Raw genomic sequence first — 21,291 nt, 5'->3', positions numbered from 1 at the left:
TACAGGGTAATAAAGATTTAAAACACAGGAGGATTCCCCTCTAGGCTCAGCTTCAAAGTTACAAAAAACAGGAATAAAACTTCCTCTTAGCATAGGGAAAATTTACATCCTAAAACACAAGACAATTTAACGCATTTCTTTGCCTTTACTTACAATTTTTGTCATTTTATATGTATCATTTCAGGTATGTTTTCAAAAGAGGATTTACCTGCTTGGTCTCTCTCTCTGTCCAGAGAGAGTACACGTACACACACACACACAGATTTGAAAGTATCTTCTTTCCTTATTGGTCCTTTTGGTCAGGTGCCAACCAGGTTATTTGAGCTTCTTAACCCCTTATAGGTAAAGTGATTCTGTACCTCTAGCCAGGAAAGATTTTATGTTACTGCATACATAAAGGTTGTTACCCTTCCCTTTATATTTACGACAGATGCACATCGCCAACAGAAGGAGCAAAGTGTAAACATGCACAAGCAATGTAATTATTGCTCCGGCTGTATGACAACGTAAGTTAGGTTGACTTAATTTTGTCTTGTAGTCCTGGCCTAAAACCCTTATTTCTTCTCCTTAGTTAATAAATCTTTAGTTGGCTTATTATAGGATTGGCTACAAGTTGTCTTTGATTTGAGATCCGCAGAGCAATTGACCAGGGGTAAGTGAATGTTCCTTTTAGGACAGAGTAACCTGATTATTATGGTGATTTTTGGTGTAAGGGACCATCTATCACAAAGGCAAGGTTGCCTAGGTGGCAACACAGATGCCAAGAGTTCAGGGTCCTTGAAACCTGCTTAATAAGTTGGTCATTGTCTTTGGCATGAAAACAGCCTGAGAAGGAATAAATCTATGAAGCTGGTTATGAAGAAGATTCTCTTTTGAGGACCAGCTATTTAATAATGGGGCTTGACCGCAAGTATCAGTGTGATCTTGTCACCAAATAAGCAACCTTGAGACTGTTTCGAGGTTCGTGTGCCCTTTGAAAGTTAGAATTTAGGCTGGACCTCTTTTATAGCTAAGCAATATTCCAAACTGGCTCAGAGGATGCCTCTCTTAAGAGTCACAGGGTAAAACATGGCATGGGCAAATATGAAGTCATCTGGGGTCTGTCCTTGGCACAGCCACAACTTTCCTCTCCCTAATTAGCATTTCTCTTTCTGTATCTATGAAGTATCAATACTATGAATGGGGTTATAAAAGACAAGATGGGGAGATACTAGATTCAGTGAGTTATCTTTAATATTCTTAAACGTGCTTAATTCTATAAAACTGACATGTTCCTAGAGGAAGACTTTGTATACTAAACCAAACTTTTATATTCTGAATCAATATTAGAATTTATTGTTACCTCAGAAGAGAGGCTAAGAGTTTTTTCTTTTTTTAAAAAATTCAATGAAGGGCACATTTAATATTTCCAATCTTTGAATGGAAATTGAATTGGTAGAAAAGATTGAAAGTAGTTCAAAGAAAATTTAGCTAAATTTTAAAGAATCCACTCTAGTGATCAGTTTTGTGGGGAGTGAGTACAATTATATTCCATAGGTCCAGATCTAAAAGGAAATTATACACAGCCTTTTTAGAAATACAATCCACAAATCAACAAGTTCTTATAAAAGCCTGTACATCTCATAAAGCACATGAGGCCAAAAGCTTGGAGTTTATGATGTATTCCTTTGGCTAAAATTTAAGTCTTAAAAATATGCAGAGTGAGTATTTCCTGCTGGATACGAACTCTACTGTCATGTACTCTACTAGAAGAGGAATCAGAAGATTTAGGAGATTTTATTCCTATAAATAAAAAGGATGTAAACATCTGCATACTTCAGCTCCCCACCCCCCCAAGAGTGCAAATGCATGAATTATGAACTGCCCAAACAAGGTAAACTTTTAGAAATGATTATATACAATATTTGTGAAGTGGAAGGACAGTATAAAATGAAGTCAGATCAGCCTTTTAAAAAACACCTGGTTTTAAATACACGCCAATCATTAGGTTACCACAGATATGGTAATTTAAAACCCTTATGGAAAATCCTGGGCCTAGTGAAGTCAACAATGAGAGCCTTGCCACTGAGTTCAACAGGGACAGGATTTCACCCCTTGTCCTTAAATCTCAGTTCCACTCATTGTATTAGAAGTGGGACCCACTCTCTCCCAGAGTTTTATGAAAGCAGATGCAAACAAACAGCAACTCTGATTATCGGCTCCAAGTGATTGCTGAGCAATGTGCCTACTTTGACTAATCTGACAAATGCATCTTTGTTACTATAATAGACAGTCAAATCCTCCAACTGAGGAGGAGATGTCTCTGTTCCCTTACTATCATCTTAAAAAAAAAAATCTATGTTACATGGCTGGGCTAAGACCACTGGTCAAACAGATTTATTTACTGACAAATGCATAGAACATCTAGAATTCAGCTCCTTCAAGAGAGTGGCTCTGTCCTTCTAGTGACAGAACTGTTAGAACACATTTCTCCTGTTTTGAAGTTGTTGCTGCGGCTGCCTGAACAATTTATACTGAAGCACTTCAGATTAGCTCCTTTAACCCATCAACTCATGACCAGAACAGTTTGTCATGATCAGAGGTTATTTGTTCTACTCCAGCTAGGATTCAGAGAGTGAAAGCAAAGAAATGTTACTTGGCACTCCAGTGCTTGATTTTTCCGCCTATCAAGCCTCAAGCTCCCTAGTCTGATCTTTGAAGGCAAACCTAACCAAACAGATTTTAAAAGCCGACAATTTTACTTTGTGGGGGCACAATACAAAGACAAGACGTTACTGTGAATAATACATTTTTCCCCCTTATGCTATAAAGAGTCCCTGTGTAATCTGCAACTGGCTTGACTGAAATTCTGCATTGGGCTACAGCAGCACCCAAGAGTTCCCAACTGAGATCCCAATCTCATTACACAAGGTACTGTACGTACATGTAGTAAGAGGTAGTCCCTTCCCTGAAGGGCTTACAATCTAAGAGGGCAAGACAGACAAGGTAAGTAGTTACTTGCCCAAGGCAACACAGCAGATGACAGAATTAAGGATAGATCCCAGATCTTTTGACTCCCAGTCTGGTGCCATATATATTAGACTATGCTGCCTTAATTTTGCCAATATTTCAGACTCCATGGCAGATTCATATTTAATTTAAACTTCCTTTAAAAAGGTAAATTAAGTGAATCATGCAATTCTCTCATAGTGCAAAGCACCACAGAGTCACATCCCACTGAACAGTAAACACAAAACACACAGGAATCTCTGGCCAGCAATCTTCCTCCATGTTTTGTGGTTTTCACACTGCCTTGAAGTGAGCCATACCGCATCCTGTCCTGTCAGCCAAATTGTTGAGCCCACCGATCCCTGCAAACCTTGCTTCGGTATCTTCCTCCGCTCATCAAATCCATGTGTCCCACAAACTGAAGTTTTCTTCATCTGATTATCCTGATATTAGGTATCACTTTGGTTATGTTGTAAATTCAGGTGATCACCTCCTCCTCAGCCACATGCAAAGTGTAACTAACTCTCAGCAATCACCTCTAGCATTTCCATTTGAAGGCAGAATGCCTCTTAATGTCCTGTTTCCTTAACATTCATGACTCACATGCATACAGCAAGATGCTGAAGAAGAGACTGCAGAAGTTTCATTTTACACTTCATGGTAATAACCTTTGCTTCTCCAGATGCAGCTATGGCACTAAAGCAGCAGTCAAGTCCAATTCTACATTAGATTTCTAAGGGAAGTTTGGTGTCCCTTGTAGTCGTATTACTCAGACATTTGCAGTGCTCAATGTATTCCATTGCCTCCTCAGATCTGGATAGGAATATTTTCACCTTTTCAACAGATTTAGAGGTCACCATTATCTGTGTGTGATATCTTCAGATCTAACTTCACTGCTTCCACCACTACCCTTTCTAGCCATTTTTCCACCTCTTTCTGTGACAATCCAATTGGTCAATATCACTAGGTTTCCATCAGTGGCTCTTCTTAAGAGTTCTCTAAGAAAACAAGTGAAGAAGCCTGGTGATAATATGGAGCCCTGAAATTTATCCTCAAGTCAAAGCAACTACGTTGATCATGCCCAAAAGAGACACCAAAACTGTCACACTTCCATCGAGATTTTGTATCAGCCTTACTACATTTTCACTAACTCCAACCAGCTGCAAGATTGCCTAAAGACTTTTGGCCCATATGTATCAAATGCCTCAGCGAAATTCACAGACATGGACCACCTTCCCATCATTCTCCAACACTTTCTTTGACTGCACATGGAGACTCAGTATTTGCTCCACTATGCCGTTTTGGGGCTTAAATCCAATTTATTCTTAAGTCAGAAAATTCTATCTCTGGGCACAATTCTCTTCAGGATGACATACAGTAATATTGTGCTAGTGTGTATTAGTAACAAAATTGTGCAGTAAATTTCCACAAACAGCCAGATTCCCTTATTATAAATAGGAACCAGCAGGAACTGGATCTTGGGATATCTTCTGGTTTCAGCCTATCTGCAGCCTGTGGAAGCAACACTACTTCGGCCTACAGTGTTCATATTTTCAGGGTTCTTTTAGCAACATTTTAAATGCTAAGTTAAAAAAAAAACGAACAAAAAATGCTTGGCTTTTGGAGCACAATTCTGTGGCAAGACCTTTAACTATGGAATCACAGAATAAGTGGGGCCACAAATACAGTAGTAAATAGTAAGAAGCTTCTTCGAAGAAAGGAAGACCATTAGCAGAAATTCTGGAGAGGTAATTGTGGAATGCACACCTAGAGAGGTTAGACTACTCTACCTGAACTGAAAGCTAGCTCAACAGCAAAAAAACAAAGCTTGATTAAAAACCCACAAAGACAACCAAAAACCAAGGATCTGAGAGATTTAAAGTTTATCATGCTCTCAAATATGCAGCTCAACCAAACACCCATTGAATTTCCACTCCTAGGGATATGGCCTTATAGATGTCCCAGCTATTCATTACGTAATGGTCCCCAAATTGTGGGGTGCATCTCCCCACTAGGGGCAGAAAGAGTGGCACTCCCTCCCCACCTGCCATGCTTCCAGCCCTGCTCTGCCCCCAGCCTTGCTCTGCCCACAACCCCAATCAGCTCCCAGTCCTGCTCCACCTCCGGGCCGATCCACCCCCAGTCCACTCCAGCCCCTGCTCCACCCCCAGGCCAGCCCCGCCTCATTTCCTCTCCACCCCCAGCTCAGCTCTGCCTCCAGCTCAAGCTCTATAGCGGAGGAAGCCCTAGCTGTTCAGTAATGCAGGGGGGTGGGGGAGCGACGACAGGACACCACACAGATTCCACTAATGGTAAGGAGGGCTGTCAAATACAAAGGGAAGGGTAACCACCTTTCTGTATACAGTGCTATAAAATCCCTCCTGGCCAGAGGCAACATCCTGTTACCTGTAAAGGGTTAAGAAGCTCAACCAACCTGGATGGCACCTAACCCAAAGGACCAATAAGGGGACAAGATGCTTTCAAATCGGAGGGGGGGGGGCGGGTCAGGGTAATCTGAATACCCTGTAAAGTACTTTCCATCCTGATTTTACAGAGATGATTTTTACCTTTTTTTTTTTTTTTTTTTTAAATAAAATCCTTCTTTTAAGAACCTGACTGATTTTTCCAAGATCTAGGGGTTTGGGTCTTTGATTATTTTGTAACCAATTGGTTAGGACATTATTCTCAAGCCTCCCCCGGGGGGGGGGGGGGTTGTAGGGCTTGGGGGGATATTTTGGGGGAAGATGTCTCCAAGTGGTCTCTTTCCCTGTTCTTTGTTTAAAACGCTTGGTGGTGGCAGCATACTGTTCAAGGACAAGGCAAAGTTTGTATCTTGGGGAAGTTTTTAACCTAAGCTTGTAAGAATAAGCCTAGGGGGGTCTTCCATGCGGGTCCCCACATCTGTACCCTAGAGTTCAGAGTGGGGAAGGAACCCTGATAGGGCACAACTAGAAAAGTTTGCACACCACTGCATTAATGTCATGCTGGTGCAGGGGGGACCTTGCTGACTCTCACTGCTTGACCACATGTGTGTACTACAGTGCTGCATTAAGATTTAGGTCAGACAGCAATCAGTTCTAGAACTGACACCCCAAAACAGCCTTAGTGCTTAGTGGAGGGCTTCCCCCCTCAACAGTTTCTCTGCTGCAAAGTAATAAAGTACCATTTAGTTAAGATAGGCAGCTGAATGAGCAGTGTTTGGGGGGGGGGGGGCGCTGCGTCACAGCCATGTTAAGGTTGCCCAACGCTTCCCGCTGCAAGCTATTTCAATTGCTCTTAACTTTGCCAGACTAACCACTCAGACTGAAGTTCCCCATGCTAGATGCCTGCCTCAGACCAAATTTTGTAAAAAGTTTCAGACAAAACGGTGCTGCTGTTCCTCAGAATCACCAAAACTGGGACAAGAACAAGCTCGCCTGGAAGCAAGAGGCTCTTCTAGCAGCTAGACCCACTGCAAGAGGAAGGATGACCAGTGCTGCTTGCTACCTGCTCTTTTGCAGGTTTCTTCTCAGTCACAAGGTTCCCCAGAAAATATAGGAATACCACTTCACTCTGAAACACTGAGGATAGGAAGCACCTTACATCAGAGACGATGGGATCCCTTATATATTAGGCACCAAAAGCACATGGATGCATGTGCCTAAAGTCTGCTGGTCGGTAAAGTAGCTACAGAAACAACTGCAGTCACAGGTGCTTCTTTAGTGGTGGTTTTGCAGAATAAGCTTCCTTGCTAGCTCCTATCAGAGAAATAACTGGGTGGATCCTTCACCTTCTAGAAACAATTGGAGTAGAATTCAGAAAGCAAGGCCTGTAGATAAAGGATCATCATAACTACCTGCCTACACCTGCTGGAAAGTGAGAGGTACACCCAAGTATCTGGACTGGTTCAGAAAATCCAAGAATTGGTTTTAACTATTTATATACTACTTATAGTTCTCCATTTCATCTTTTCACACCAGTTGTCAGGGGAATGTTAGGAAGCTGGAACCCAGCCAGAGGTTGTATACTGAAATGCTTGGTATTTGCTGCTGTTGTCATTTTAGAAGCAAACTCAGTTTCTTCTCCATCCCACCACTCCCATCTGAAGCCAATTCAGATTATATACCCTTTTATGGTTTCATGCATCTGTAAAATGACCACTTATCAAGCCTAGTCACCATTTTCAAGGGAATACCATAAGCTTGTGGTAAGGTTCTCAAATTTAGAATGCCAGCAAAGCGTAACTCATGCTTTCATATTTTAAACACCAACAGAGTCCTACAGCTAAAAACAACAAGTCTAGGAGAGGCTTGAACATTTCTCACAGAACCCTAGTATCCCATATTAGGGATTTCTTCATCTCAGTCACCAGTCTGAAACAGATTGGCGCACACACCCATTTAACCATAATAGGCAGCAGCAACAGTACAAGAAGTTTTGTCACCTTCCTTAAACTCAAGCATCTGGTATTTCCTTGCAAGAGGAAAAGCTACTACAGTCCTCATTTGAGGCCCACATTTCCTGTTTCAATGTGTATTTACATTTTAGGGTGCTATTACATTAGTATAAATTACTACCATTTCACAGCAACAGTGATGCTGATGTTGGGGCAGTGTGTTTATAACACTGGTAGTTACCAAAGACATATTGCCTACCATTTCTGATTAGTACTTAGTGCTCGTAGCAACAGTGCATTTGCACCATTGCCAGAAAACAGGTACTGATTTTCCTAAACTAGACAAACCCAGGAGTCTAACACCACTATGATCCCCCATTAATCACTGGCATTTTTAAACCAACTGGGGGATGCTATAAATGGATAGATACAAGATAACTGGACAACTCTCGGGAGCAAGTTTTATTTATCTAACAATCCAAGGGAACTGAACTAAAAATTCCAACCAGCACTAGAGATCCCCAGGTCCCTTTGAATCCTTTACCCTCCCAAGAATGACCTACCTACCTGCAGGCAAAACTGTGTCCAGTATGCAATGGAAGGTGGATTTAGAACAACTCCATAGCTGCCATTAGAAATCTTGTCCACTGAATCATCCTATCCCACCTACACCAAGGATGAAATCATATATCCAAATAGCACCCAAAACCTTAGATTTTAAATGTGGGACAACAGAAGGCGAGAGACTGGTTAGAACTTCATACGCAAATCAATCTTCAACGGTCTTTTCCTTGGCAGCACACTAGCTTTAAGGGCTATTTTTTGGGCAATGGGAAGGTTGAAGTTTGTCCACATTGGGAAAAGCCATTTGCAGTTCTCAAAGTCAAACAACTCTTGAGATTTCTCTGATTGGATGTCTCTCTCTCAAATCTTATAAGGGGCTCTTGGAATGACAAAGTCATTTGGTGCCGAAGACACCACTTTGTGAGGTGATGATGAGAGGTCCTTTAGTGGCAAGGCAGGTCACTGGTGTTGCTTAGCCCCTACATCTGGTTCTTCCAATCTGCAATAGGTGGTCTGGCCAGAGAAGATGGCTAAAGTGACCTCTTTTGAGCGTGGAGATTGACTCTTAACCGATTGAGATGTCAGACCCCCATAAGCCCAGTAGGGCCACAGCAGCATAAGGTAGGGATATGGGTCAATAGCTTGACATTGGCCAGTCCAATGGCATTCCTGTCGGGGGGATTTTCAGTCCTGTATGGCAGGCTTCTGTGGCACCATAGAGAATAGGGTTCCCTGCTTCAGGACTGGGAGAACGCATGCGATAGAGAGACTGACTTCCTCTCTGGGCAGTGCACTCTCAGTACAGATAAATACCTCTGTGCCAGTCACTGTCCCGGTTCACTTAGAAGCACACTGTCTGTTATAGAGCTCAATGCAGAGAGGCGCAATCCCAGTTCTGGGACTGGTGCCAGAGAAGTATTCCTCTGTGCTGTAGGCTGCCTTTCTTCACCAGCCTTTGGCACTATGTGGGGCTTGGTGGATTTGTATCCAGAGGGTTTTCAAGATCAAAACTTTGTGTTATGATAATGAGTTCCATTCGGAGTCTCAGCCTCTGTTTGGAGTGGCCCCTCTTAGTCCCAGATTTTGGTAGCAGAGGTGTTTCTGTCCTCTTTGGTACCAATATCTGTGAAGCCATGTGATCTGCTTCATCACCGGGGCATATGTGCTGGTGCCAGGCCTTTCTTTGGCAGTCTTCTCTGCTGTGATCTGGTCTTTGGGGGTCACTTGTCTGCTAGATTGAGCACTGGATAAAGTTGGGTTTTCTGCTGTTGGGTGACAGGTGTTAATCTCCTCAAGAACTAAAGAGACTTTAATAGATTGCCCCTAGAGGAGGAAGCTTTAGTTGCACAGTTTGTGCATACCCAAAGAGAAATATAGGCATAACAAACATCAATTCATTATATGGGACTGTTCTAAACAAGTGAGAAATTAGTCCATCTTTTGAGGGATTTGTCCATCACCAGACCTGAAGGGCCTGAAACCCACAGGTTTCAAATCCACCGTGTTAAGGAGTCCAGGGGGAGAGGGGTGTCTGGCAGCCAATATTCAGTTCAGACAGGCATCACATCAGCAGAGCAGAGAAGTTTTGAAAAATTTTTGGAGGCATTGAGAGATTTAGTTGAGCTAAGAACTACCAGGTCATATTCTTGCCAGTTTGTCTTGCTGCCACAGGCAATAGAGGGAACTTCAGAAACACAGGTAAGTTCTTCCAGTGGTTAATGAACGTTACTGTAAAAATCTGCACTTTATTTCCAGATTGATCTTGTCTAGCTTCAGCTTTCAACTACCGGATCTTGTTATGATTAAAGAACTATCAGAGATCTCTCCACATAGGTACTTTTAGAGGGTCATCAAGTCACCTCTTAACCTTCTCTTGGATAAGTTAGAGATGGAGCTTTTAAACTCTAATTATATAAAGATATGCTTTCCAGACCTCAAGCCATTCTTGTAGCTCTGTCCTAAACACGCTTTCTAATTGACATTTTTGATATGTGGACCAGAACTAGACTGTATTCCAGTAATTAAATTACCAGTGCCATATACAGAGATCATACCACCTCACTACTTCTACTCTGTATTCCCCTGCTTAAACAGGGGATCATATTGACCTTCTTAACTACAGCATTACACTGGGAGCACATGTTCAAATGGTTATATGCTATGACCCTTAAGTCCTGTTCAGTATGACTGCAATTCCATCTTGCAAGCGTCACCTACATTCGTTGTTCCCAGATGCATGACCCTGTATTAAGACACACCTTGTTCAAAATGAGCCCTTTTGAACAAGCAATTCAAGTCAGCCCGTAGAACCAATCTGCTTCCTTATTAATACTGCAACCACTTGTGTCATCTGCAAGTTTAGTAGTAATGATTTTATATTTTCTTCCCGATTGTTGATAAAGACTCTGAATAGCAATAAACCAAGAACCCGTGGGACTGCACCAAGAATATCCTCATTGAATGATGATTCCATGTACAGTTACTTTTCAAAATTTACTAGTTAGCCAGTTTTTAATCCATTTAAAGTAAGCTATATTGATTTTGTGTAGTGCTACACTGGAGAAGCGCTAACTGAACTTCAGTGGCAGTTGCTGGGTTGTCTGCTCCTGCTAGGAAGCAAAACCTGGAAGCTTCCAGTCACCAGAAGCATGGCAAAGAGTTTATTCTTGCTTTGGGGGACAGTATCCTAAAGCTACCCTCCTCACAGAGGGAGTTTTTCTGTTTTGTAAAACGATAGCCATTTGAACACTACTAGCCCTAACCCATTTTTCAATGAGAGGGTGAAGGGTAGCCCTGCATTTGGAATGTACCATATCTACCCTGGGAAAACCCAATCCTTCTCCAGCTTCTCATATATTACTTTATAGGCTGGAAAATATTAGACTTTTTGCTTCTGGTTGGATAGGCAGGGATCCAGTCTGTTAAGCTTTAAGTGCCCTAGGGTAACCTACAAGCCTGTGTGTCCTGGAACAAACATTTGTGGTAGTGTCCAAACTATCCTTCACAGACATGTTACCTATAATGGAGTTAATTGGTAATCAAATTGGAGATAGGAAGTCTAATATAAACAAGCCCTTAGGAGAAATGTTCTGAAGTTAAGTAAATAAGCTGGCTGGTAGGTTAGCAAACATGGAGTTGTGACTGACAGGGAAGATTGTAAATTAGCTAGGAGGCCCTTCAAACCTTCAGGGGAGGCCAGAAAGGAAGTCCAACCTAAAGTATTGCCAGCTGGAGAGAGATGAGAAAGTAAAGAACCAGCCAGTTTCTTCAAAAACTCATTTGTGTTTGCGGGTTCTCACTTTCGTTTTTAAATGTCCAAACAATATCCTTTGCACTATATGCCACTAAAAATATAGGATACATTAAAAAAAAAAAAAAAGTAAAGAGCCTTAGTTTGAGTGAATTTTGAAGTTGAACCTGCCAAGTAGGCAGCTGATCCTTTATTGTAGTTATTCAGCTAGCCTCTACACTTTGAATGGTTACAGTATGGTTTAACCTTATCAGAACATTATTGATCTATAAATTAGAGAGATTCACTTGTTCGATTTATGAGGTTTTTTTGTTTATTTGTTTGTTTTAAGATATTATGCTTATCGAGTGGTAAATGCTATTTAACACTTTCAGTAAGTTGACAGTGGGACAAAGTTCAAGTGCACCATGTTATGAATGAGTCAACATCTCAGACTAGATTAGATTTTATATTATGTGTTGCTAATTGTTACAAGCAGCTGCTAAGAGAACACTAAGAGTAATCTATCCAGGCAATAGTAGCCAAGCTCCTTGTACTATCACTAATATGATAAAAACAGCCAGCTTATGAATTCAATTATTTTGTTTACTTACGTGCAAAGAATTGATTGGTCCTCACGGTCTGCAAAACAAAGAAAAAAGAATACAGATTGTGATTTTGCTCTGATATTTTGTTGTAACTGCAAGCTACAAAGTTATATTAAAAGGGCATCCAGAAACCTGAACTTTTCATAATTCAGCAATTAAAATAAATAAATAAGCAATCACGTTTGATGGAGTGGTCTTTAAGTAGCGTCCTGAAGTTATTTAATTTGGGGGGGGAGGGGGAAGAGATGTTTTTCAGCTCCTTGTTTACATTTATAAAGGGTCTTTTTTTCAGCGAGAAGAGAGACTGACTGACTAGTCAGGGAAACAATTAAACGGTCGATACAGAAAATGCTGGCCAGTGCAGACTAAACTAAACTAGAACATTACTAAAATGAAAATTTTGTATGTAATAGAAATTTTTTTTAAACCATATAGTAGTCTATTATTTTCAGACAGAAAATGAGACTAGTTGAAATTTTTAGTGTTTTATGTTCCCTACAGTCTCCCAGATTCATTGGCTACAAACAAGATTTTAAGTACTTGGAAACAGCAAGAATGTCTGCAGCCAATATGGTAATTCCCATCTACAGCTTTTTCTTGTGAACATGGAAGCTCATAAGTGCTGTCTTAATTCAGTTTATTCAGAAGAGAGAGTTGCCAACAGGATGCCTAGCAAGACATAGAACAGAACTGAATTGTGCAACATGATATTGCTCAGCACACAACATACACTACTGTGCATTGAAAAGAATGCCTGAAGGACATGCACTATAAAACTGTGAATGGTTCTCTTGCAGGTTACAGCATCTTTACATACTGCATTTCAATATATGGGCCTTATTTTTCAGAAGAGCTGTTAAAGTATACTTCTCATATATGTAAAGTTTTTTCTGGTCTTTCAGTTAGTTAAAGAACTCCTCCCCCGCCCCCCAACTTTTTTCAGTAAGCTCAGCATCTCCTTATGCCTATGAAACCACCCCACACAGCTCTTTCTCAAACTGGTTCTATAGCTATCTGCATAATGATCACTGAATAACTGGTAGTCATCTACTGCAAACTCATGAGGGAATTTCAGTAGGTTTTTTTTATTTTTATGGATAATTGTTAAGGTTAAGATTTTATCATGGACAGGTCACAGGCAAGGAGCCTGTGACCTGTGTGTGGCTTTACTAAAAATAACCAGGGGGCAGAGCTGTAGGGGGGCCCCATGCATGAATGACAACTAGACCCCCACCACCATAGGAGGGGGAGCGAGCTCACATAGCACCAGCTTTGGAGCCAGCCACAGGTGCACAGCTCCGGATGCAGCCACAAGGGTGTGTGCACAGCTGCAACCCTGGCCAGAGCCCCAAGGCAAGGGCGCATGGTTCTGTCTGTGGCCCCAGGGGGCAGTGCACAGTTCCAGCCTCAAGAGAAGCCACGTGGGGGAGGGCGAGTGGGTGGCACAAAGTCCTGGCTCCAGACCCAGCTGCAGGGCAGGGGAGCGAGGAGCAGAGACCCAGCTCCAGCCCCATCTGCAGGGCAGGGGTGCACAGTCCCAGCTGAAGCCAAAGAAGTCACGGAGGTCCAGTAGAGTCACAGAATCCGTGACTGCTGTGACCTCCATGACTAAATCATATGCTTAGTAATAATCATGAATTCCACTGCAAACAAGTCAACCTTATTTTGTTTGAACATAAGGTTCAAGACTAAGGGATATAGCCCTGATCCTTCCAGAATAAGGCAAATACCATGTTTCAAGACACGCCCCCCCCCTTTTTTTTTTTTTTTAAAGGACAGAAAAGTCAAGTGACATTCTTTAAACTTTTGAGATCTTTATGAATTGCTGGCCATGCATGACACTAACTCGGAGGACCCGGAAAAAGGCATCAAATAGCAACTGATAACTGCTGTTCTCTCTAGGAGAGCAGTTCTAGACTTGAAGCACTAAAGGTGGATAGGTAGGAGGACAATTATGTTGCTGTGAAGCACCTGATTCCTCCCTTCCTGCCATCCCTCCTCCCCACTTTCCCCTAGAATCCAATGATTTCATTTAATGGATTTGAAGTTTAGACATCCCATTAAAAAAAAAAATGTATCACAGTATAAACTCAACTATGTCTTCTTATCTGCTGTAAGAAGCAAAGTAAAAATTTGTTGGGTTTGGATAGTTTTGCCCAAGGATTTTTAGGAGATGGACTCCAAGATTCTACTGAGTATGGAGGAATATGAAATAAAAACACTAGTCATCCTACCTGTCATAAATATAAAGGGAAGGGTAAACACCTTTAAAATCCCTCCTGGCCAGAGGAAAAATCCTTTCACCTGTAAAAGGTTAAGAAGCTAGGATAACCTCGCTGGCACCCGACCTAAATGACCAACGAGGAGACAAGATACTTTCAAAAGCTGGGAAGAGGGAGAAAAACAAAAGGGTCTGTGTGATGCTTTTACCGGGGACAGAACAGGAATGGAGTCTTAGAACTTAGTAAGTAATCTAGATATGCGTTAGATTAAGATTTCTTTAAATGGCTGAGAAGTTGAATTGTGCTGAATAGAATGAATATTCCTGACTGTGTGTCTTTTTGTAACTTAAGGTTTTGCCTAGAGGGATTCCCTATGTTTTGAATCTAATTACCCTGTAAGGTATTTACCATCCTGATTTTACAGAGGTGATTCTTTTTTACTTTTATCAAAAGTCTTCTTGTAAGAAGACTGAATGCTTTTTCATTGTTCTTAAGATCCAAGGGTTTGGGTCTGTGGTGACCTATGCAAATTGGTGAGGATTTCTACCAAACCTTCCCCAGGAAGTGGGGTGCAAGGGTTGGGAGGATTCTGGGGGGAAAGACTTTTCCAAACAACGCTTTCCCAATAAAAATAAACCCAGATAAATGTTTGGTGGTGGCAGTGGAAGTCCAAGGGCAAAGGGTAAAATAGTTTGTACCTTGGGGAAGTTTTAACCTAAGCTGGTAAAAGTAAGCTTAGGAGGTTTTCATGCAGGTCCCCACATCTGTACCCTAGAGTTCAGAGTGGGGAAGGAACCTTGACACTACCCAAATCATATAAACTAATTTTATAAAGCTCTCAGGTACCAGCTAGTACCGTTACAAGTACTGAAGCAGAATAGCCAGCTGTCTCCTCTAAAGACAAGAGACTTCGGCACGAGGGATCAGTTGACCTGTTTTCTCTGTTACTCAGCTAGGATATACACAAACACAAGAATCCAAAAAGGGTTCTTGGAACTTTTTTCATGACAGCCTGCCCACCTGACCGCCGCCCCCCCCCCCAGCAAGGGGGGGCGTGGGGGGGGGAGGACTTTCATTTGAATATTTGAGTTATAGATTTATTGCCTTCCTGCAATAAAATGTATGCTACTCAGAGATTTAGGAAGCCCAGATGTATATTGCAAGTCATTAGGGGTAAGAGACCCATTTCAAAACTGTAATTAGAGGATCCATAATACACAGGGCTATCTGCAAAAGACTGTTAAGAAGTAATCCAAAAAGCTATTGTTTATCTTTCATATCTATTTTCCATGAGACAAAAGATGGTGAGACACCCCTAAACTGCTTTTGGAAAGAGTCAGACTAGGTCCTGGACTAGTCAGCCGTTTTAGCAGACCTACTTGCGCATCTCAATCAAGGTTTACTGGATTGGGAGGCTACTACACAGGCCGTCAGGCTCTGCAAATTGCTGTCCCACCTAAAGAAGCTCAAACCAAAACCAAGAAGTTAACCAGGGACACTTGCCCTAGATTTAAAGCTAAGTGACTCCTTAAGGTTGAAAAGTAAAAACAAGTACCAGTCTAATCTGATTGAACTTGACTGCTTGTCTGCTATATACAGAGAGTGATTTGTACATTAAAGTATTATCTGCAATTGTAGAAGCATGGGGCTTTTCTTGGCACTGTATGAAAAGTTACAGCATGTGGGTATAAATGTATTTCTGTATACAAAGGAAAATGTTCAAACCCCAAAATCAGGATGTGGATTTTCCAGTGTTGGGTTGGTTAGAAACACAGTAAACCACTAGATGTCCACATAGAATAAAACTGATAGTTTTCACTGAGGATAAGTGTGAAAGAACTTTGAAGTCTTTAAGCTATGAAATCTGAGTTTTGAAAAAAAAAAAAAAAAAGAAAAAACACAAAATTAAAGATGTGAAAGCACTATTTGGAAATATCTGCCTGATTTACTTCAGACTTCCTAAAACATTGGCATATGTCATGCATGCAACATTTCATGTGACAGGAAGATTTTTATTTTTTGTCTGGGGTGGTGAAAAGTGGGCTTAAAACTGTTCAGTGATACCACAATATATAGCAGCTACTGGTTTTCCTAAACCAGTTCTCTTCTGGCTTCCATTCTATGCATCAGGACCCATTCCTTTGCTTCACTGCTTGCAAAAGTAGAAGCCTGTACATAATACAAAGGCTTCTTAAAGAAAACACCTCCCACACCAAGTACAAGGATGGTTGTAAAGACACAGCTTCAATTTAAAATCCTGACAATGCTCCTGGTTGAAATACATATGATTTAAAGAGCTCTTGAGGTGCTAAATACAGTATTTAGTGTCTCCTTGTATTTGGTTCTTTGCTACCCCCATTGAATAATTCCAGTAGAAGGAGATGGAGCAGTGCCAACTTGTTTGCAAGAATAATTCTTATGTACTGTTTGTGGCAGGTTGGGATGGGAGATAGTAGCTTTCTCTAATTCTAGCCATATTCAGTGTACCAGCAGCAAACATTAAAGTGAAGGCAGAATATTCAGTATTAAAAGCAACATCAGATGCACAAAAACAGATCCATAGGATAGCCCTTCTTCCAGCCATTCCTCATGGATCCAAACAGACCTGTGTGTATTACCCAACAAGGAACATGACCTTTACCAAGTGACCATGTGAGGCATACTTTGAAATTACAGGCCCAATCCTGCAGACACTCACTAAATTTGGTAATTGTGGGACTACTTGTATTTAGAGTTGGCCAGACGTGCTCTTGCAGGACTGGGACCCAATTGCCTTTGGTCAAATAAATAAATAGAGGGAAATCACTAACCATACTGGAAGTGCTCCTGCACCCATTGTGACTAGCCTTAATATTTTCAGTATTCTGGCTACATGGGTGAGCCATAGAGAAACAAGATATGCTGGAACAGTTACAGATCAGAAAAGGTCTCTGCACAGATTTGTATGTTAATTAGCAGAAGCATAAGAATGGTCATACTGAATGATATCACTGGTACATCTAGCCCAGTATCCTAGTATCAGTATGAAGTGAGCTTATGCTCAGATAAATTGGTTAGTCTCTAAGGTGTCATAAATACTCCTTTTCTTTTTGTCTTCTGACAGTGGACAGTGCCAGATGCTTCAGACGGAACAAACAGAACAGGGCAATTTTAAGTGATCCACATCCCCTGTGGTCCAGTCCCAGTTTCTGGCAATCAGAAGTTTAGGGACACCCGGTGCATGGGGTTGGATCCCTGACCATCTTGGCCGACAGCCATATCCTCCATGAATTTTTTTAATCCAGTTCAAACACAGTTTTGGCCTTTACAACATCCCCTGGCAAATAGTTCCACAGGTTGACTGTACATTGTGTGAAGTACTTCCTTTTGTTTTAAACCTTCTGACTATTCGTTTCATTGGGTGACCCCTGCTTCATTTGTTATGTGAAGGAGTAAACAACAACACTTCGCTATTCACTTTCTTTATAGCGCTCATGTTTTTATAGACCTCTATCCTACCCCCCTACCCCCCCAAATCCCTCAGTCGTCCCTTTTCTAAAGTGACTGGTCCCAGTCTTTTTAATCTTTCCCATCACGGAAGTTGTACTATACCCCCAATAATTTTTGTTACCCTTCTCTGCACCTTCCCTAATTCCAGTATATCTTTTGGTGCCTAACACTTCTCTTTTTTGATTGCTGCTCCATATGGAGTTGATGTTTTCAAAGAACTATCCACAATGACTTCAAGATCTCCTTCTTGAGTGGGAACAGCGAATTTAGATCCCATAATTTTGTATGGATAGTTGAGATTATATTTTTTAATGTGCATTACTTTGCACTTCACACTGAATTTCATCTGCTATTTTGGCACCTAGTCACCCAGTTTAGTGAGATCTTTAACTCTCTGCAGTCAACTTTGGACTTAACTATCTTGAGTATTTTTATTGTCTGCAAATTTTGCCCTCTCGCTATTTACCCCTTTTTCCAAATCATTTACGAATATGCTGAATAGCAAAAGGTCCAAGTAGAGATCCTTGGGGGACACAGCTATTTACCAGTCTCCAGTCTGAAAACTGACCATTTATTCCTACCCTTTGTTTCCTGTCTTTTAACCAATTACTGATCCATGAGAAGACCTTCCCTCTTATCCCATGACTCTTTGCTTTGCTTAAGAGCTTTTGGTGAGGGATCCTATCAAATACTTTCTGAAAGTCCAAGTACACTATATCCACTGAATCACCCTTGTCCACATGTTTGCTGACTCCCTCAGAAGAATTCCAATAGATAGGAAATCATGATTTCCCATTACGAAAGCCATGTTGACTCTTCCCCAACATATTAGATTCATCTATGTGTCTGATAATTATGTTCTTACTATCATGTCAACCAATTTGCCTGGCAATAAAGTTAGTCTTACCAGCCTGTAGTTGCCAGGATCACCGCTGTAATGCCTTGGAAAAAAAGGGCATTACATGAGATATCCTCTAGTGATCTGGTACAGAAGCACATTTCAGTGATAGGTTACATACCCTAGCTATTAGTTCTGCAATTTCATATTTACATTCCTTTACAATTCTTGGGTGAATATCTTCTAGTCCTGGTGACTTCTTAGTTTAATTTATCAATTTTTTTCCAAAACCTCTTAGAATCATAGAATATCAGGGTTGGAAGGGACCCCAGAAGGTCATCTAGTCCAACCCCCTGCTCAAAGCAGGACCAATTCCCAGTTAAATCATCCCAGCCAGGGCTTTGTCAAGCCTGACCTTAAAAACCTCTAAGGAAGGAGATTCTACCACCTCCCTAGGTAACGCATTCCAGTGTTTCACCACCCTCTTAGTGAAAAAGTTTTTCCTAATATCCAATCTAAACCTCCCCCACTGCAACTTGAGACCATTACTCCTCGTTCTGTCATCTGCTACCATTGAGAACAGTCTAGAGCCATCCTCTTTGGAACCCCCTTTCAGGTAGTTGAAAGCAGCTATCAAATCCCCCCTCATTCTTCTCTTCTGCAGGCTAAACAATCCCAGCTCCCTCAGCCTCTCCTCATAACTCATGTGTTCCAGTCCCCTAATCATTTTTGTTGCCCTTCGCTGGACTCTCTCCAATTTATCCACATCCTTCTTGAAGTGTGGGGCCCAAAACTGGACACAGTACTCCAGATGAGGCCTCACCAATGTCGAATAGAGGGGAACGATCACGTCCCTCGATCTGCTCGCTATGCCCCTACTTATACATCCCAAAATGCCATTGGCCTTCTTGGCAACAAGGGCACACTGCTGACTCATATCCAGCTTCTCGTCCACTGTCACCCCTAGGTCCTTTTCTGCAGAACTGCTGCCTAGCCATTCGGTCCCTAGTCTGTAGCTGTGCATTGGGTTCTTCCGTCCTAAGTGCAGGACCCTGCACTTATCCTTATTGAACCTCATCAGATTCCTTTTGGCCCAATCTTCCAATTGGTCTAGGTCCTTCTGTATCCTATCCCTCCCCTCCAGCGTATCTACCACTCCTCCCAGTTTAGTATCATCCGCAAATTTGCTGAGAGTGCAATCCACACCATCCTCCAGATCATTTATGAAGATATTGAATAAAACCGGCCCCAGGACCGACCCTTGGGGCACTCCACTTGATACCGGCTGCCAACTAGACATGGAGCCATTGATCACTACCCGTTGAGCCCGACAATTTAGCCAGCTTTCTACCCACCTTATAGTGCATTCATCCAGCCCATACTTCCTTAACTTGCTGACAAGAATACTATGGGAGACCGTGTCAAAAGCTTTGCTAAAGTCAAGAAACAATACATCCACTGCTTTCCCTTCATCCACAGAACCAGTAATCTCATCATAAAATCTCATCTTCTATTTATCTCAATCTGGGACAGTTCCTCAGATATGTCACCTAAAAATAATGGTCCAGATGTGGGGGGAATCTCACCCATATCTTCTGCAGTGAAGACCTGTACAAAGAATTCATTTAGCTTCTTCCCCAATGGCCTTGTCTTCCTTAAATGCTCCATCAGCACCTCATTCCTCCGGTGGCCTGGCCCTACTGATTCTTGGGAAGCTTTATGCTCCTTTCTATTTTCCTCATTAAGAAATGACTTCCAATTTCCATAGGATGCCTTTTTGCCTCTAGCCATCTCTTTTTACTCTGCTGTTTACCCATGGTGGCTATTTTTAGTCCTCTTACTGTTTGGGGGTGGGGGGGCATTTGGGTTGAGCCTCTAGGATGGTGTTCTTAAAGGTTTTCTCCATGCAGTCTGCAGGCATTTCTCCCTTGTGACTGGTCCTTTGAATTTCTGTTTAACTAGCTTCCTCATTTTTGTGTAGTTCCTCTTTTTGAAGTAAATGCTACTGAGGGGGAGTTATTTGGTATTTTCCCCCCTACAAGGATGTTTAAATTTAATTACATTTTACGGTCGCTATTACTGAGCGGTTCAGCTATATCCACCTCCTGGACCAGACGGTGTTCCATTTAGCACTAAATCAAGAATTGCCTCTCCCCTTGTGGATTCCAGGACAAACTGCTCCAAGAAGCCGTCATTAGAGTAGAGAATGGTTGAAGGCCAGGATTTTTAATCAGCTACTTCTGTTCCTTATTAAAAAGTACAGTTCAGTAAACTTAAAGATAACTGCCCTCTCAAAGGGTTGTGGAAAGCGTCCAGACACCAGCAACTACCACCATATACCACCACAAGTAGCTCAACGAGAAATGCTTGGAGCCGTTTTAAATGCATCCTATTTTAGATTAGTCTCAAATAAATATCACCATGATGCTATGAGGCGTGTTACTATTTTTCCCAGCTGAATCAATCAATCCAGATATCCTTTAAAAAGCTTTCAACAAGGCAGTGGTTTCTATTACACAGAAAAAAAAGATATACTGCAAGTGTATTGAGCAAGTTAGCCACAGGAAGAAGTCAAATGCTACAATTTAGCAATAATTTTTTGTGTCATTTTATGGAAGGCAGAGATGCGAGGTATTAAATATGTATAGGACAATTGAATGTCTGCACAGAGTAGAATGCTTATAGCTAAAGATCTTCCTCTTTCTGTAGTGAAAACCCATACTAGTCATACTCCTGCTGCTGTCACCAACAAGAGTATTAACTTCAGGGAAAGAGACCAGACACTGAACTTGTGTTATAGCCATTTTGATGCAAAAACTGAAAAAGGTAGTTGCGCTGCCAAGAAGAAGAGTTACAGAATCCCACAAGAAACAGAAATTCTTATACAGACTTGAGCACACCGTCAGATACTCTAGAATTTCATTAGTTTGTACTGACAATTAAGAGATTAGAAGTTTCTGAAATGTACAAGCTTCCCA

The 21,291-nt window shown here is 41.5% G+C and overlaps 1 protein-coding gene across 3 annotated transcripts in view; it reads right to left on the bottom strand.

Annotated features, from left to right (window-relative positions):
- The window catches only part of MYH10 (myosin heavy chain 10), a 143,465-nt gene that overhangs the window by 89,074 nt on the left and 33,100 nt on the right, over positions 1–21,291 (bottom strand). For all 3 annotated transcript variants that reach the window (XM_084647505.1, XM_084647506.1, XM_084647507.1), the window contains exon 4: positions 11,771–11,798. In XM_084647505.1, the coding sequence (XP_084503631.1) occupies positions 11,771–11,798 (28 nt within the window). The remainder of the gene's footprint in view (positions 1–11,770; positions 11,799–21,291) is intronic.

The sequence above is a fragment of the Lepidochelys olivacea genome (assembly GCF_965140295.1).
Source record: "Lepidochelys olivacea isolate rLepOli2 genome assembly, chromosome: 14".
Lineage (NCBI taxonomy): Eukaryota > Metazoa > Chordata > Testudines > Cheloniidae > Lepidochelys > Lepidochelys olivacea.
Note: the sequence above shows the minus strand (reverse complement) of the source record. Positions and strands in the feature narration are given on the sequence as shown.